Genomic DNA, 19,023 nt, shown 5'->3' with positions numbered 1-19,023 from the left:
CATTATTTTATGTGTTGGCATTTTACTGTCACTGTTATTGCTGTCAGCATTTTCGTCATAGGAAATATGACTACCACCGCTATATTGCACGTATGTATTTTACATATTCTGCAGTGTGTTGTGTCACTCTCAATACAGCAAGTGCCGTGTATGCAGAGCATACCAATAGCAGTATTCGGCAAGCGAATTTCTTCAGATCCGCTTCTAGTTAAATACGAATCATCATTTATTTATATAGCGCCAACATATTCCGTAGCGCTTTACAATTGGGGACAAACACAGTAAACTAATAAACAAACTGGGTAAAACAGACAAAGAGGTGAAAATGCCCTGCTCGCAAGCTTACAATGTCAATACGAATGCGCTTATCCCAGAATTACTTGTTTTAAAAAAACAATAAGTTAATTTTGCGTGCCCAAAAGAATCAGGCCCTATATGTATGTTTTGTGGTTAATCCTAATTTACTTATTTATTGTTTAAAGCAAAATAACAAAGTAATTTGCTGATCTTTTGGAGTTGCAGGGAAGTTTGCCCAAAACTGTCTTAGTATCCAGTAGTAAAGCATTTTCAGCAGTGCTGAATTTTATTACATTTCCATTTTATAGAATTTAGTCATAAGAAATTTAGGCATAACCAGGGCAGTGCTGATTTCAGCATATATCATACTTGCCAACTCTCCCGGAATGTCCGGGAGACTCCCACATTTTGCGAGTCTTCCGAACGAGTGTGGCAATCTCCCGCATCTGCCTAATTCTACCCACTTCCTAGTGAAGTGGGCAGAACTAAGTCCCAAACGCCGCGATTCCCGGTGAATCGCTGTGTTTGGCCACGCCCCTGCTGTCAAATGATGTGCATTTTGGAGCCCCGCCCTCCGTTACGCCCACCTCCTCCGCAGGCTCCCGGATTTGAAGAGCAGAAAGTTAGTAAGTATGGCATATATCCCATCTTTGTTCACAAACAATAACAGAACAAATTTGAGCGACAGGCCTGCAATTATGAATATGGTTATGATTATTTTACAGAAATCTATATTCTGTTGGTTTCCCGAGTCTGCTTACACACATGACATACATATATATATATATATATATATATATATATATATATATATATATATATATATATATGTATGTGTATCTATATCTATATCATATATATATATATATATATATATATATATATATATATATATATATGTATAGATATATATATATATACCTATATATATATATATATATATATATATATATATATATATATATATATATACAGTATTATAAATAATACTGTATATTACCATGAGCACAGGAAGAGTGAGGACCACAGGATCCTCACATCTGACCTCACAGACACAGATTGTTTCTCATGACAGGCTCTCGCGAGACCGTCAGTGACGTCACGTGCCCTGGTGTCCATGGTGACGAGACAGCTTTGCGGAGTCTCCGGGCTGCGCGAGGCAGCAGTAACGGTCGCCGGGAGGCGGATGTCCTAAGAGGTCGCTCCTCCGGGACCCCTCTGACATATGTTCCAGACAGACCTCCAGGTACAGCCATCTCAGGTGAGGATTGAGGGCAGGGGGCGGGGTAAGTGGCAGCTTACACCGTTACCATAGCAGCTGTCATTAATGTCTACTGAGCCTCCTGGTGACCAGGGAGATCAGTGCTGTCTGCTCAGCCCCCGCTCCGGGGAATGGGACTGTGGGGTGAGTGTGAGTACCAGCTGTCAGCGCCTATATTACTGTAAATTAGGAGTGTGGATAGACTGCGCAAAAGAAATATTACATTATATTAAGTATTGTAGTTTTCTAATCTAGGGATAATAAATAAATAAATACAAACCAATAAAACTAAAGACAATCTTTTAGATATTCTGTGTATTTTGTGATAACTAATAGTTATTGTACCTCTTCTGCAAATCACAAAGATGATATAATGCTATATAACTAGAAATTATAATTAATCACACAGGTCTTGCCTTAACAGATAGTTTTGTATTACCTAAGTGCCTTAGAATTGTTTGCATTTCTCAGACCAGCTGTTCATTTTTTGCTTACAGTGTTGGAAGTTTCTCTGCTCTTTTGCTCTCCTCCCTAATATGTGATCTGCACCTATACCAAACATTATCATACTAGTTAGTCTTTGACACAGTGTAATATGTACTGGAGTCAGTGATGTCTATTATGAAGTACTGTATGCTTACTATAGTCTCTTAGCTACATTTCTGCAAATCTGGCACACAAATGCAGTAACAGAGAAGGCAGCATCACTACCAGATTATTGCAAGTACAATTTTATTACACAGACTGCTGCACAATATTGTCCTGTCTTTCTTGTTGTATCTGCATAAATCTCTCATGTTTGTTTCTCAAGGTAGAATAGAATATTCTCCATATATATTAATAAAGCAGTGCCTCCAGTCAATTAATGGTAAAGATATTTTGGGATTACCCAATGGTAAATTCTCAAATATGCAGAAAAAGGATCAAAATACATAATTGATCATTTAACATTCAAATACACATTTAACATCATAGTAAAAAGAAAGAGTGATAACATTGAATTAACTTTGTTTTTTAATGTGTTAAAGTTCATGATCCAAATTATGTATGCATGCCTTGGCTAATGTATTTTTTGCAGTAATTCTGACCCATAATTGTATCCATAGTAACAAAGTAAGCAACCATCTCCTTATCACTGCACTGTTTGTAAACTGTTTTATTTATCCTAGCAGCCTCAGTTTAATTTGGGACAGGGAAAGTAACTATTTGATTAGGTACATTTGAAAGGAAGTAAATATCTTTTAGATAGATTATGGTTTATATTAACTAGGACAAGAAAAGAAAGGTTACACCTTGTTTAATACAAACAAAAACATTTATGAAAACCTGGGTTAGGAATGAGATAATATTTTTTACATGTATTTTAAATCAGTAAATCTTCAGCAGCTGGACAGTGTAGCATTGCTTTTAGGTTCGTAAGAGTCTTTCTTCATTATGGTTTTTCACCATTCTTGCTGCAGAGCCCTGAACACTGCCGGGTCATCGCTGCTCTTTGCCTTTATCACTCTGATGTCACTTCTTTAGTAAAAAAAAATTACTGTGATAAGTGTCGAGATCTGATAGCAGGTCGAACCTACAACTTACTAAAAGCACACCTGAATGTTTTCCATCACTATATAGCAATTCACTAACACTGTGTTTTGCTCCCCCCATGAACTTCTACACAAAAGCCTTGATGCTACTTTCTGAAGTCATGGGGGCATATTCAATTCTCTGGAAGTCCCGGCGCGTAAAAAACTACTACCGTTATTACGATCTTATTTAGATCATTGTCCAGCTCGAATATAAATATTCTTCCAAGATCTCTTGCAAAATACAGCAGGCTTTCCTCCAACATTTGTCTGTATCATATTCCATCTATTTAGGCCTCTATTTTGGACAGTTTTTCAGCCCCTGAAGCAGAAGCATCCCCATAGCTTTATGTTCCCGCCACCATTCTTCACAATAGGGATAGTTTTCAATGACACGATGCGCGGTGATAAATTTGCGATAAACAACTGAGGCCCTTCAACCCTTAACATTTCTTAATTTTGTGATTAAACCAGCAATTCAGACATATCTGTCCAGAAAGTTCAATCTTGGTCTTGTCAGTCCATAAAATGATTCTTAACTTGGTATGTGGGTCTCTCACATGCTTTCTAGCACACTGTAGGCGAGATTTCATGTGAACTTTCTTAAACAATGGTTTTCTTTATGCCAATCTCAAATAAAGTGCAGATTTGTCTATAGTTATCTCAAGGATAGTTTGTCCAGTCTCAGCCATGGAAGAATCTAACTCTATCAAAGTTGCCATACAACTCTTGGTGACCTCCCTAATAAGTGCTCTTCTTGCACATATGCTTACTTTTAGAGGACAGCCTGTTCTACACAAATTCACAGTTGTGTCATATTCTAATATATATTATTTATTTGTTAGGAGAACACAATAACATTTCTAAAAAAATGAGCAAGAAAGATGACTCTGATTCTGATGGAGCACCAGATTATGAAGATGACTTTGAGAAAGACCTCGACTGGTTAATAAATGAAGACTCCGAGAAGGATTCCGGGTCCGAGGTTGGCCATAAACATTTATTTTGCTTTAATTTATTTATAGACATGGCAACATTGTTTAATATTTAGCTACTACTTTTTTCTTACAAAAATAGCTGCTATTTTAATTGCCTTGTATGTAAACAGACATGTTTTCCGCACAAATAAATAGCATCTCCACACAGAGGTCAAAATTAGGAAAATGGCTTTCTTTGTTTCCAAGACCAAAAATGTGTTTCTTATCTTTTGAATAAACCATGTTTCGGTTAACGTAATTTTCTTACTTAGATAAAACTCCCACAGGTATTAACACTAAAGTATGATATGTTAATGATGCAGCAATCCATTGGCTAGCAACAGGTCCAGCCCACATAAATGTGGTCATCCAGCGTTCTATTCCCCAAGACATCCCTCTCCTTTAACCCTTAACATTTCTTCCAGGTGGATTGAGACAGTGTTTAATGACATATCGCACGTTGGTGGGAATAACCCATTAATAATGCACAATGGCCTTTGGTCATGCAATTTACTGAGCATTATTAAAAAAAAAAAAAATATTTACAAGTTAGTCCAGGTTGTAAACATCATACATTTTAATTTTAAGATGACTGTAATAAAATCTTTGTTATGTGAATATTGTGTGTTTGTTTTTTTTTGTTTGTTTTTTAAGAATCAAAATGTTAAGGAACAGCTCAGTGATTTGAATCCTGACTCACCACCTTTAGTAAAAGAAAAGGATGAGAGTGACCCGTCCCCAAATAGTGACAAAGAGATTGTTCATGATGATACAGAGTTCACACTGGACGCTGTCTCTGAGTATGAGGAAGATAACACTGAGGATGAAGAAGCAAAACGATATATTACAGAGAAGATCGAAGAAGCTAACAAGAAATTGGAAATGGAAACCATAGATGAAAATCGGCAAAGAAAGCTCAAATTCAAGGACAGTTTGGTAGATCTGGAAGTTCCACCAATGGAATTTCCTGAAGGTCATAGAAGTGAAGAAGAAGAAGATGTTTTAGACAGTATTTCACAATTACATATTTCTGATGTTCCAAGAAACATCAGGGAGAATCCTGATAAAAGTGCTGGCACTGATAAAGAGCCCAAGGATGGAAAAGTATTAATCGAGAAAGATGGAAAGTTTGAACTCGTCAATTTAAAAGACATTGAGAACCAATGTTCTCTGCCGCCTATAAATAAAAATAAAGACATGTCAAAATCTCCAACTCCGTCAAATCAGTTTGGGCCTTTGGCTAATGTGGACAGTGCAGATGAGAAGAACATTTCCAGTGATAATAATGTGAATAGCTTTATCCCTCATCCTCCCACTGAATCTAAAGTCCGACCCAGCTCTGCTAACAACGCAATGAGATCTGTACAGAAAGGAAAGCCACAGCGCAGAGTGCAGTCTGCAAGTTTATCAACTGGAAGCACAACGTTCAGCCTTTCTGCTGAGCAAAAAGAGCTACTCAGAAAGATTCAAGAGAGGCAAGATAAACTTAAGAAAGAGGTAAGAAACTTGTAAATATCCAATCCACATAATAGATAATATGCTAACACCTTTTGACGATATCAGCTTATATATTTTTATTTTTCTGAGTGAGGTCATGAAGCCCACTAATGATAAAAAGCATCATCCACATTACTAATTTGACCACATAAGTCTAAATACTATGTAGATTATTTATGCTAATTGCAAATGCAAAATTGCATTTTCAGCATTCATTCTTGTAAACTTGTAAATATGTAATAAATAAAAGCTTGAAAAAATATTTTGCTATTAACATAAGGGAGTTTGGTGGTCATGAGATTGCAATAGCAGCAATTGACTGGCCAAGTATCTTTATTGGGAAGGCTTTAGACCACCAAATCTGGGCTGTATGGCTGTAAGCACCACTAAACATCTGTAACTACCACTAAACATCTGTAACTACCACTAAACATCTGTAAGTACCACTAAACATAAAATAAAAAATGGTATATTGTAACTCTTCAAATTTCATATGCCATACAGTGCCGGATTAAGGGAATGGAGGCCCCTGGGCTAAGGGGGCCTCCATTCCCCCGTGACCCCCCCACCGCCGTGATCCGAGCTCCGTGATCCAGGCCTAAGTGTGCAACAGTCTGTCATGTATTTAGGAATATTTAGTAATACCCCATATCTTTTAAATGATTCCTTTTAAATTGTTTGGCGATAGCATCATTGACTGGATTCAAAAATACCTATTTAGCTAGATATAGCTCCTTATTGCTGGCATTCTATGCTGCAGAGTAGTCAAGTAAAAGGATGGGACTTTATAGCTCTTACTCAGTTGCAAGATGGTAATTACTTTTCTGCTTTTCGAATAATGCAATTGGCCTCCTCAAATCTCCGTCTACTCCAGGTTACACTGTATTTATTACATAGATCTTTGCATTCAATTAGCATTTTGTATTTCAGGGGTAATACATATATATTTCCCTCCCCAGTACATGAACTCCTGCTCTCTGCATGATCTAAAGCTGACAGTGACACAAAGGGAGAAGGGGAAGTACAGGGGAGGAAAGATACTTCCCTCTGTTCCCAATGTCACCCATGCAGCGTCTCATACAGTTCCCGCAGGAGGAACAGTATGGTGATTTGTCTTTTTGTCATAGTTCGTTTCTTGCTACCAACTGTATTGTTATTATTTTTTTTAGCCACTGGAGATCCTTGTTAGTTTAATGAGTCTCCCTTTTTTAAATGAACGTAACCTAGATATAAGGGAATTGAATAGAGCTGTTGATAAGTGTATTATTAGTCCTTCGTTATTTTGGTAAGGAGTCTAGTAGGAGACCAGATAACACATGTTAGGTGTGCCTGACACATTTTAAATTTGTTTGATCCATTCCTAGAAGTGTAGCTGTAAATATGTATTAAAAAATGTACAATGTGGTCATAACTAATATGTCCTGCAAAAAGGAAGAAGAGCGTAAAAAAGAGGAAGAAGAACAGAAAAAGAGAGAAAATGAGCTGGCATTTAAAATTTGGTTACAAAAGAAAAATGAACAACTTATCCAAGAAAAGAGAATCAAGCTGGCAAAGGGGCTAGAGGAAACCAGCACGCTTGTAAGTTGTCCATCTCATCAGCATTATTTACACATTGGTTGTTAATGACAAACTGGTTATACTATTTTCAATCTATAGTCTGGCCACTAGGGGCACTGTTTAATTTGAAGCTGATATTTTGTTTTAGCTGAGGAATCAGGATGCAGCAGCTTTCACTAATGTTAGTAAATGGACATGCAGAGAAATGCAGCTCTCTGTAAAGAATAAAACATACAATGTTCTTATGACTACTTATAAAAAATGTGTAAGTGTATTTATGTTTTAACAGATATAATAGAGCCTATTTAGCATTTACTATGTATATATAGTATTTCATAACTAATCTTGACATATCCATATAGTTGTCAGCATCTGGGTACAAGTCAGAACAACTTAGATGCTTTGTGGATATGGTGTTTATAGCATAACACAAAACCAATTACCTGCACAATTGCAGCATATGAGCCAATCTGATTAACATAAATTATCTTGCATTAAAAAGTGAAGTAATACCTGGAGAGAGAAAGGGAAAGTAAAAACTAAATCTTGTAGGAGCCAAGGGTAATAGGCAAAACCCTTAGGAAAAAGGATTGGAATGGACCAAGAATAAAAGATAAAGGGAGCCAGAGATAGGGATGGAAGATAAAGTAGGGGATGCAAGTAAAGAGGAAAAGAAGGGAGGCAAGAGAAACTTGGAAAGAGGTCTTTAAATGAAGCACTACAGTTCCTAGTAGACCCAAACTGCATTTTTGTTGATTTATGAAGTTTATGATTTTCCTCTTCAGCAATTATGGAGACTGATTATATAGAGCAGCACGGTGGCTTAGTGGTCAGCACTTCTGCCTCACAGCACTGGGGTCATGAGTTCAATTCCCAACCATGGCCTTATCTGTGTGGAGTTTGTATGTTCTCCCCATGTTTGTGTAGGTTTTCCTCCGGGTGCTCCAGTTTCCTCCCACACTCCACACCATACTGGTAGGTTAAATGGTTGCTAACAAATTGATCATAGTCTCTCTCTGTGTATGTACAGTATGTTAGGGAATTTAGACTGTAAGCTCCAGTGGAGCAGGGACTGATGTGAGTGCGTTCTCTGTACAGCACTGCAGAATTAGTGGCGCTATATAAATAGCTGCTGATAGAGGACAGTATACATCACTATATCTCAATAGACTAATATAAATATACTTCCCTGAATTACTACACAACTGTTTGCTGTACGCTCTTAATCTTGTGTTTACTCTTTGATTGGACCAGTCCATCAGGTCAGATCTTTGTCTCAGGGTTGCTCTGACTTGTGTGTCTGTTTTATATGTGCTGTAGTAAGACAGAGCATATGTATATTTTGTATATAGTTGCTTTAGTATCTCTGGTGGGAGTGAGGAGTGAGATCCTTCTGGCAGTGAGTAAGTGAGCAGAGAGATAGTGTGATCGCTGGGCTCAGGCTTTTAAAGGTGTCAGCATTACCAGCATGCAGTGCAGCTGTGTGCATAATGATGTCATCACACACATGACCACATTTCACACATTGGTGCATGCGTAATGATGTCCATTTGTTTGCCAATAAACAGCGTCTCCACAAACATACACACAAGGTGCTCCCATTTACAATAACTCAGAAAGGGCTTCAAGATTGTTTCATCAACCACATAACATCTAATATGACAGTTACAACCATGTTTGACGTGATGGAAGTGGTAAACCATAAGAGGTGACCATAGTAAGGTAGTACTGTGTACCAATGTGTTATTTCAAAAATATATTTCTGTGTTGCTTTGATAGGGTGAGGAGAGAGAGCCACAAAAAGCTTTTGCTTGTTGGCTACAGAGAAAACATAAGGAGCACATGACAGAAAAGAAGATGGAGGAACTGAGAAAACAGGAGTGTAATACTCTTCTCTTTGACAAACAAGAGAGAGAAAACGCTTTTGCACAGTAAGTACTAGTCAGTGCACATACAGGGACGTGTATAAGGCAATGAACATGTGGTAAAGTGTGGTCCTTGTGATAGACAAGTCACTTTTTCTCTTTCATCCAGTCTGGGGGACACTGCTTTACCATGGGTTGTGGAGGGGAGCTGGGAGTTGGCACCTAACTAGTTAACTTTAGTGCTGCTGATAGACCCCTCCCCTCTACAATCCCCCTGCCTCTTCCTGTACAATCCAGGTTTTTTTTAGGTGCCCTGGAGTTGGGCAGCCTTTTTGATTAGTGCTTAGTTTAATGTTAAGAAATTTTATTTTTTTCTTTTGCTTTTTACTTTTTTTCAGGTGGCAGCGCTGGAGTGTGTTCTAATATAGAGAACACACTCACAGCTTGGCAGCGCAGGCATTCCCCTGTCAGCAGAGAGCCAGCGGTTCTCACTGACAGGGACTGAAGTACAAAGTGCCTGATTGAAGGGAGTGACAAGCGGTCTCATGGACCGCTGCACTCCCATAGCCTCCCCGTTAACCGGCGCTGCCATTACAGGCATAGAGCGCCGGTTATCAGATAATGAAAATGGCGGCGGCCATCTTGGATTTCGGCAGCAGCGCCGAGGAGAAGGGGGCTAAACCAAGATTCCCCCCTCAGACATAGGAGGGGGGCGTCGGAAAGTACCGCTGCGGAGACCTCTGTCCTGGGAAGAGGAACTAATAGAGGTCTCCACAAATCTGCCACCAAAAGCCGTTTTTTCCTATGGATTTTCAAGCAGGAACATCGGCATCAGGGAAGAGGGGGGAGCTAAAACATAGAGTTCCCCCCCCTTCCTACAGAGAAAGAGAGAGATGGACTGTCCCAGGGTTCTGGCGCCAAAGCAGAAGCCCGGGAACAGGAACAGAGCTGAAAGAGAGCACAGACTGCTGTTGGACTTCTCCCTGTCTTGGTGGCCCTTGGGCTAAGTACAAGCTTATTTAAACACATATTTGTTGTTTTATTACTGGCTTAGCATGTTTACATTATAGTCTCCTGCTAGCCTAAAATATTTATGGTGTTTAAAATATTCAAGTACAACTTTTTCAAAGACATTAGTTGATTACTTGTAATTTACTCTGTTCTTTTAATATTTTACTCTCTCTCTCTCTCTCTCTCTCTCTTCCTTTATCTCTATCTGTATATTCAGCTAGATTGATTTTGCGTGATTGGTGTGCCTTCCTTTATATAAAATGACAGATAAGGGAAAGGGCCCTATGGCAAAATATTTCACTTGTTTTAAATGTCATGTTAAATTACCGTGTGGGCAGAAGGACCCTTTGGCGCTCTGCGCTGCATGCGAAGCAGGGGCCCCCTCTGTGCAAAGCCAGCAGATTACAGCCCCTTCGTCTGAGGAACCGGCCTGGGTAACCTCCCTAACACAGTCGGTTACCTCCCTAGCACAAATGGTTTTTCAATCAAATCAGTTGCTATCAACTGTGGCAACTTCGGTGCCTAGCAATACTAATACGTAGTCAGTCCCCCAGGCTTTCTTAGTGGATCGAGTTTGCCGGGAACTTCCACATCACAGGCTGACCCAGCCCCTGCTAATACAGACCCGGCGTGGTCTACAGCCTTTTTTAAGGGATTAAACAAGCTTAACCAGTTGCTAGATTCCTCTAATGCCCCGCCTGCTAAGAGAAGGAGGCTTAGAGAGGTAAATCCCCTTGTGGTCCTTTCAGATTCGGAGGAAGAGTCTGAGGAAGAAGGGGAAATCTATTCGGATGCTGACCATAGTCATTCCTCAGAGCAGGAGTGTACCCTAGAAACCAATTTGTTAATGATTTGGTTTTAGCGGTTAGACAGGCGCTGGACTTCCCAGAGCCGGAGGAGGTTTCCCCCAGGGACAGAAGTCTGTTTAAAAAGGCCAAAAGAAAAAACAACCGTTTCCCTCCTTCTGCAAAACTCAGAGAGATTGCTGAAGGGGCTTGGAAACAACCTGAGAAAAGGTTTTTCATTCCCAAAAGGTTCACCTCTTTGTATCCTCTTCTGGAGGAAGAGGCGACTCGCTGGGAGAGTATTCCCAAGGTAGACATTCCTATTGCTCGCCTGGCTAAACATACTCTACTCCCAGCCCCGGGTTCAGCGTCTCTTCCAGACGCCAATGACCGTAAGGTAGAATCCCAGCTCAAATCAATATTTGCGGCTGCGGGTTCTGGCTTTAGACCCGCATTTGCTTCAGCCTGGGTAGCAAAAGCCATGGAAGCATGGGCAGACCAGCTGGCACAAGCTTTACAGGACTCCGAGCTCCTTCCCCTTGCTTTGCATTTAAAGGAAGCTTCGGGGTATCTCTATGAGGCGGCCCAGAATTCAGCGGCGGTTTCCTCTGCCATTCAGGCGGCCTCCATTTCAGCAAGGAGAACACTATGGCTGAAATCCTGGGAAGGTGATGCAGAGTCAAAGCGGTCCGTTGAAACCATCCCCTTTTCTGCAGCGGGCTTATTCGGCCCGGAATTGGATACCCTCATTTCCCAGGCTACGGGGGGGCAAAAGCACTTCTTTGCCAGTATACGCTAACGGAAGCCGCGCTCAGAGGAATAGCTCCTTTCGACAGCCCTTTCGAGGGACCTCCTTCCAAAGGGGTCAGTCCTTCAGAGGAAGGCAATCTAATTCCCGAGGCTCCTCCTCTAGGGGAAGATCCTCGTTTACTTCCAAGCGCCAGGCCGCTAAGACCCAGGAAAAGCCTGCGTCCTGACAACCAACCTGTTCTACAGGGGGCGCCAGTGGGAGGACGTCTGTCCCTGTTTCAGAAACAGTGGACAGCGTCTTCCCAAGATCCTTGGATTCGGAAAATCATTTCAGAGGGGTACAGAATAGACCTATTGGGCCCGGCTCCACAGCGTTTCTTCCAGACCCCGCTACCTCAGGATCTTTTAAAAAGACGGGCTATACAGGATTGTGTTGCTTCTTTTTTACTCCAGCAGGTCATGTGCAGAGTGCCAGATGGGCAGAAAGGAAGGGGTTTTTATTCAAACCTGTTCCTAGTCAAGAAGCCGGACGGCTCCTTTCGGCCCATCCTAAACTTAAAGGGCCTCAATGTTCACTTAAGGGTGGACAAATTTCGGATGGAATCTCTGAGGTCAGTAATAAACGGCCTAGAGATAAATCAGTTCATGGCGTCCATAGATATAAAGGACGCTTATCTCCACATTCCCATCTGGATCCACCACCAGTCTCTCCTCAGATTCTCGGTAGGATCTGCTCACTATCAGTTTCGGGCCCTCCCCTTTGGCCTCTCAACTGCGCCAAGGGTCTTCACGAAGATTATGTCAGTTATGGCAGCATGTCTTCACCTGCAGGGAGTTCAGGTCGTTCCTTACTTGGACGACCTACTCGTCAAGGCTTCCTCAGAAGGTTGCCTGCGTTATCACCTGTCCCTCACCCAGGCAGTTCTCGAGGGCCACGGTTGGCTAATAAATTCAAAGAAATCCCAGTTGATCCCGTGTCAGCGCATGGTATTCCTGGGACTCATCATGGACACCAGGAGGCAAAGAGTGTTTCTCCCAGCAGAGAAAATCTCCTCTATTCAGTCGGTAACCTCCCAGGTTTTGTCTTACCCCAGCCCCTCAATGCACTTGTGCATGAGGCTACTCGGAAAGATGGTGGCCTCTTTCGAGACCATTCCCTTCGGACGAGCCCATTCTCGATGTTTCCAATGGGATCTGCTATCGAAGTGGTCAGGGTCACACCTACACCTGAAAAGTCAAAAGATCTCTCTATCTCAGAAAGCGAGAGAATCTCTTCAGTGGTGGATGTGTCCGCACAACATGAGCGTGGGAAAATCCTTCGCACAATGGTCATGGATCATAGCCACGACAGACGCCAGCCTGAAGGGTTGGGGGGCGGTAATCCTTCACCTCCGACTCCAGGGAATTTTGTCGCCTCAGGAATCAACTCTACCGATAAATGTTTTGGAATTGAAGGCCATTCTCTTGGCTCTCCGGGGAGCCCAGTCTTTTCTTCAGGGCCAACCGGTCAGAATTCAGTCCGACAATGCCACGGCCGTGGCATATGTCAACAGACAAGGAGGAACCAGGAGTGCAGCGGCTATGGAGATTGCAGCCCAAATATTTGTTTGGGCAGAGCAATATGTCCCAGCAATATCGGCGGTTTTCATTCCAGGAATATAAAACTGGGAGGCGGACTATTTAAGTCGAAACCAGCTGATGCCGGGGGAGTGGTCTCTACACCCGGATGTCTTCCAGTCTCTGGTTCTCAGGTGGGGTCTTCCGGACATAGACCTCATGGCCTCCAGACACAACCGGAAGGTCCACAAGTTTTGCGCAAGGTCAAGGGATCCCTTAGCGGCGGCAGTGAACGTTTTGACGATGTCATGGGAATTCAGGTTGGGATACCTGTTTCCCCCAATTCCCATGCTTCCTCGAGTACTCAGACGAGTTCGGCAGGGCCTTCTGCCAGTAATTCTAGTCGCTCCCTCTTGGCCGCGCCGAGTGTGGTACGCAGACATCATATCTATGGCGGAAGGGCCGGGGTTCCGCCTTCCGTATCGAATCGACCTGCTTCTGCAAGGTCCATTCCATTTCCAGAATGTACCTCAGCTCAATTTAACGGCATGGCTGTTGAAGCCAGCCTCTGGAAGGCTAGAGGTTTTTCGCCCAGTGTAATTCAGACTCTGATGCGAGCCAGGAAGCCTGTTTCTTCTCGAATCTATCACCGGATTTGGAAGGCCTACATTAGATGGTGCGAAAATAGGATGTTACACTCGTCCTCTTTTCAGCTTTCCTGTCTATTAGCCTTCATTCAAAATGGCCTGGAAGCAGGCCTTAGGCTAGGTTCCCTAAAGGTCCAGGTTTCGGCACTTTCTGTATTTTTTCATAAGAAATTAGCCGAATTGCCAGACATTAGGACTTTTTTCCAGGGAGTCTTACATATCCAACCTCCCTATGTCCCTCCTACTGCTCCATGGGATCTCAACATGGTCCTAGAGATGCTCAAGGGCCCCCCCTTTGAACCTTTGAGTAAGGCAGACTTAAAGTGGTTGACCTGGAAGGTCCTCTTTCTTTTGGCTATCGCTTCTGCTCTTGGAGTTTCCGAATTAGGAGCTCTGTCCTGTAGGGAACCATATTTGTTTTTCCACGAGGACAGAGCGGTGTTAAGAACTCTCCCTTCTTTCGTACCAAAAGTAGTGTCGGCTTTTCATCTCAACCAGGAAATCGTAGTTCCTGGTTTTCTCATCTTCTTCCCATACGGATCAGCAATCGATGGAAAAGTTAGATGTGGTTAGGGCTCTCCGCATTTATGTTAAGAGAACTTCCCAGATTAGACGTACAGACTCTCTATTTGTCCTTTATGACGCTAATAAGAGAGGCTGGCCAGCCTCAAAACAGTCCATTGCAAGATGGATTACGTCTACCATCAGACAAGCTTATATAAAGGCTAGCCGTCCTGTGCCGGAGAGAATCACAGCCCATTCCACCAGATCGGTTGGGGCGTCTTGGGCAGCAAGGAATGGTGTTTCTGCGGACCAGCTTTGCAGGGCAGCCACTTGGTCCTCTGTCCATACGTTTACTAAATTTTATCAATTTAATGTGTTTGCATCAGCAGATGCAGATTTCGCTCGTAATGCTTTACGAGCGGGATTTTCAGAGTAGTCCCACCCTTTAGGGGCTGCTTTAGAACGTCCCCATGGTAAAGCAGTGTCCCCCAGACTGGATGAAAGAGAAAAGAGGATTTATGTACTTACGTTAAATCCGTTTCTCTGATTCCGTCTGGGGGACACTGCGATCCCTCCCTTCTGTTATTCTTCTGTGTGCTCTTGTTTGACTGCCCTTTTTTCTCCTGGGGCTTTTTAAAACTAACTGGATTGTACAGGAAGAGGCAGGGGGATTGTAGAGGGGAGGGGTCTATCAGCAGCACTAAAGTTAACTAGTTAGGTGCCAACTCCCAGCTCCTCTCCACAACCCATGGTAAAGCAGTGTCCCCCAGACGGAATCAGAGAAACGGATTTAACGTAAGTACATAAATCCTCTTTTTTATTACTGTTCAGCCTAGTAGAATAGGGTGAACGTTACTGTTTCTTCTTTCCTGAAATGGTAGAACACCTCACTTTACTTAAATAAATTATTCACAATGACATATTACCTGTTTACATAAAGCATATTTAAAAAAAATGAGCATCGCTGGAATTTTTTACTCTCACAATATACAACCTGGTACTGACCACTTTACAATATACTCAACACCATATACATAGAGATTTAAAATACATTTTCATTTTTTGAGTTAAAAAAGTATTAAAAAAAAAGTGATGTAAGTCAGCAAATCTATATATATATATATATATATATATATATATATATATATATATATATATATATATATATATATATATATATATATATATTGAACTTATTTGTTTTCTGGGTACAGTACATTTTACATGGCTACAATCATGTGTGTTTAATTGAGAATTAAGCATCTCTTGCATTTATACTTCAATCCTTCTTGTCGGGTTGTGCCCATTTTCAATGTATGTTTGACTAGGTTCAGAGTAGCTTATTGTCAGGGGTGGTTGGAAGCTCTGTGGGTGCAATAGGTGGCACCTCGGAAGTGACACCCGTGCTGCTTCTTAAGTTACCAGTTGGGAGGTGGGGAAGACAACTTCTGCTCCTCAGACTGTGAAATTATAGTCCAGCACCACAGACATGGAAGAGCAGCTGGCAGATCTGCAGGGTCCTCTAGCACAACAGAGTAGTGGGCTTCTATCAAAATAATTCAGAATTCAATAAATCATTAAGATTGTTGTGTCAAACGCAACTCTATAGGGTAAATGTATCAAGCTGCGAGTTTCCAGCGGGATTGAAAAGCGGAGGTGTTGCCTATAGCAACCAATCAGATTCTAGTTATCATTTATTTAGTACATTCTACAAATGATAGCTAGAATCTAATTGGTTGCTACAGGCAACACCTCCACTTTTCAAACCCACTGGAAACTCGCAGCTTGATTTATTGAACCCCTAAGTTCATACATTCACTTCCTATATTTTATCAGATTCCAGTCCCCGTTGGGCAATACACACATGCATTCAAAGACACGTTCCTTAAAATTAAAATGTAATGTTAATATTATGATTCATGTTTGTTAAAAATAAAAAGTTTTGGAAAAAAAAGAAAAAGAAATGTTTCATCCGCCTTGCTCTGTGTGTTTTTGGGTGCAGTACACCTCCTTCCAGTCAGCATCACAATAACAATCAAATTGCTTTGTGTTGTGGGACCTACAGAAACGATACCATGTTACTATACGTTTGACAATCTTTTTGTAGGTGGTTAACACTGAAGAGAAAACAAAAACGTGCCGAACATCAAGCTGCTATGGAGAGAGCTAGAAAACTTTTGCTAGAAGCAAGAAGAAGGAAGCAAATACACAATTTGCTGTACAATATATCGGAATCCAAGCCATTCTGCTACATGGACCGTTAAAATAAATTGTCTTTAAATAGTTGTCATCGTCAGACAGCAACAATGCTTAATACGTATATAAATGACATCAAAATGATTTACAAAAAAAAAGCTATACTCTTCCGTTTTTTCTTTTATAATATTATATTTTTTTCTGTGACTCACAACTGATGAAAATAACAATGAACACTGTGCTATACTGGCTAATCGAGTAAGATTCACAAGTTATGTTGTAGCCAGAAAAATGACTTGTTCTTAAGCAGCTTTAATGACATCTAACATCCTACTTTATCTTAACAAAAACGGCAATGTTATCTTAATTTTCAGACTACAAGTAGAAATTCAAATTTTAAAAGTTGATGAGTTATTGTATTATATTTAAAAAAAAATTATGTGAGTTTATTGTTATTTAAAGATACACAGACTGCATTTGTCCATACAGTGCAATAATATCAGTGCCACTATATGGCCTAAGCTGCACAGGTAATTTTGGCACATGACCATGGGTCATTATTACATTATCACATGTAGGGTCCATAAGTGGCTGTGTGTTATAATATTAGGAGACTAATTTCACACAGTTTGGTCTTTTACCTATAGAACTCAAGTCTAGAAAAAAAAACAGAAAACAACTAACATAAATACATTCTACTTTTAAGGTTTTTCATTCTGCATTATTGCCAATATAAAAAAAAAAGCATCTAAAACAAATATATTGCTAATAATATTTTATAGCCTATGTTTAGTATAGTTTAATTTTCATTTTGTGTTTTTTTTGTTTGTTTGTTTTTTATTTCAGATCATCTAGTTTTTACAGCATTCTGACGAAGCTGCACGTGTGCTTACTATTTATGTTTTTTTGCAAGTCAGTGTGAAGACTTTGTGATAAAAAAAAAAGAAAAAACATGAAAACAGACAATATATTTGAGGCTTGAAAGCTTCATTAAATAAAAGCTGTAGTTTGTTCTGGTGTTGTAATGGTTCACTATCGTACAGTACAATGTGATAATGGAGTCTCCTTGTATGATACCCTAATTTTTTTGAAAAGTGTATTTCAGAAATGTACAGCAATTGGTGCACATTAATCAAACACAAAAGTCACAAGAGGAGAACGCATGTCTCATAACCAATACAAAGAAATGTCGCTTGTCAATGTGTTTTGTATTTAGCACCATAAAAACACCACTTTTCAACTGAAAGTCCCCTTAAAAATACCCTTTGTGATGTTAGTGTTAGAAAATACAGGTTAGGGTATTCAAGAAGGTTCCTGAAAAATCTCCTGCTCTGAGAAATGAAAAAGTGGAAGCAGCAAGCTGCAGGTGAGTTACAGAGGCGTCTCTAGAGTTAATAAGTACCCCAGCCTCTCTTATATTCCCTTTGCAGAAGTGCCTGATAACAGAGAACAATAGTGTCCTTCGGCTGTGCTGCAAATGTGAAATATTTAAAGTATTGTCAAGGTATCTGGACTTTTTCATATATAGAGGAATGTGATCAGTGACTATTTTATACAAGACAATTTGTATATTAGGTTTAGTGGTCTTTTAAATAAAGGTAACTTTTTAGTGTCAATGCTGACGACACTAGATAATATCGTATATCAATTGAAAGTGAATAAAATGCTATTTCTCTTTCATCCAGTCTGGGGGACACTGCTTACCATAGGTTGTGGAGGGGAGCATGGGAGTTGGCACCTAGCTAGTTAATCTTTAGCACTGCTGACAAACCCCTCCCCTCTACAATTTCCCTGCCTCTTCCTCCTCAGTTTTTTCTAGGTGCCCAAAGGTGTTGGGCTTATTAGAAATAGCTAGTCATTTATTTGATTTATTTTTATATATAACTTTAATTTTTTCTTTAATTTTTACAGTTCAGTTAGTTTAGGGCAGAGCTGGGAGTGTGTTCTACATATAGAGAACACACTCACAGAAACTGGGCAGCGGTGACAGGACTCTGTCAGAGAGAGCAGACTGCTCTCAATGGCAGAGCATTAACGGTCACAGGATAGAGTGACAAGCGGTCTCACCAGACCGCTGTCACTCTAAGAGGCTCCACGATAACCGGCGCTGCCATTAGGCATAGAGCGCCGCCTATCGCATCACCTCGCCGGCGGCCATGATTTGTTTCTACGGATCGCGGAGGTACAGAAAGAAGGAGGAGGAAAACGGGGCCATACCAAGATCCCCCCTCAGGTGAATAGGAGGGGGCATCGGGGTACTAACGCTGCAGGAGACCTCTAAGAGGCCTCCATAACTCTGCCAGATACATCGATAAAGTTCCTTTTTAAAAAAAATAAAAGGAGAGACAGAAAGCTGCAGAGGGGGAACTATTACAAGAGCTCCCCTGCTCTCAGCACAGATGGTACAGTCCGGACTCTGGCGCCAAACAGAAGCCCGGGAAGGAACTTATCTCCAAGGGAGCAGACACCAGGACACTGCTGTTGGACTCCCCTGAGTGGCCCTTTTGGCTAAGTATCAAAAACCCTTTCTTTAACCATTTACTGACTG

At 41.0% G+C, this 19,023-nt stretch overlaps 1 protein-coding gene across 5 annotated transcripts; it reads left to right on the top strand.

Moving 5' to 3' along the window:
- Positions 1-1,389: 1,389 nt before the first annotated feature.
- Positions 1,390-17,488, top strand: CCDC181 (coiled-coil domain containing 181). 5 transcript variants are annotated; one of them, XM_075196372.1, is made up of 6 exons: positions 1,390-1,558; positions 3,975-4,114; positions 4,761-5,603; positions 7,035-7,181; positions 8,940-9,091; positions 16,387-17,035. In XM_075196372.1, the coding sequence occupies exons 2-6, from the start codon at positions 4,001-4,003 to the stop codon at positions 16,541-16,543; spliced, it is 1,413 nt and encodes a 470-aa protein (XP_075052473.1). In that variant the 5' UTR covers positions 1,390-1,558; positions 3,975-4,000; the 3' UTR covers positions 16,544-17,035. The 5 variants fall into 5 exon arrangements, with proteins under 5 accessions (XP_075052473.1, XP_075052470.1, XP_075052472.1 ...); XM_075196369.1 differs by having other exon boundaries at positions 1,463-1,543; XM_075196371.1 differs by lacking the exons at positions 1,390-1,558; positions 16,387-17,035 and adding exons at positions 1,566-1,702; positions 17,322-17,488.
- The last annotated feature ends 1,535 nt before the right edge of the window (positions 17,489-19,023 follow it).

The sequence above is a fragment of the Mixophyes fleayi genome, chromosome 2 (assembly GCF_038048845.1).
Source record: "Mixophyes fleayi isolate aMixFle1 chromosome 2, aMixFle1.hap1, whole genome shotgun sequence".
NCBI lineage: Eukaryota > Metazoa > Chordata > Amphibia > Anura > Limnodynastidae > Mixophyes > Mixophyes fleayi.
Note: the sequence above shows the minus strand (reverse complement) of the source record. Positions and strands in the feature narration are given on the sequence as shown.

Bases quoted from the DNA above. Each gene is read 5' to 3' on its own strand.
- CCDC181 (XM_075196368.1), top strand. The intron at 4,115-4,760 runs GTTGGCCATAAA...TTGTTTTTTAAG, and splicing joins AGAAGGATTCCGGGTCCGAG to AATCAAAATGTTAAGGAACA. The intron at 5,604-7,034 runs GTAAGAAACTTG...TCCTGCAAAAAG, and splicing joins AAGATAAACTTAAGAAAGAG to GAAGAAGAGCGTAAAAAAGA.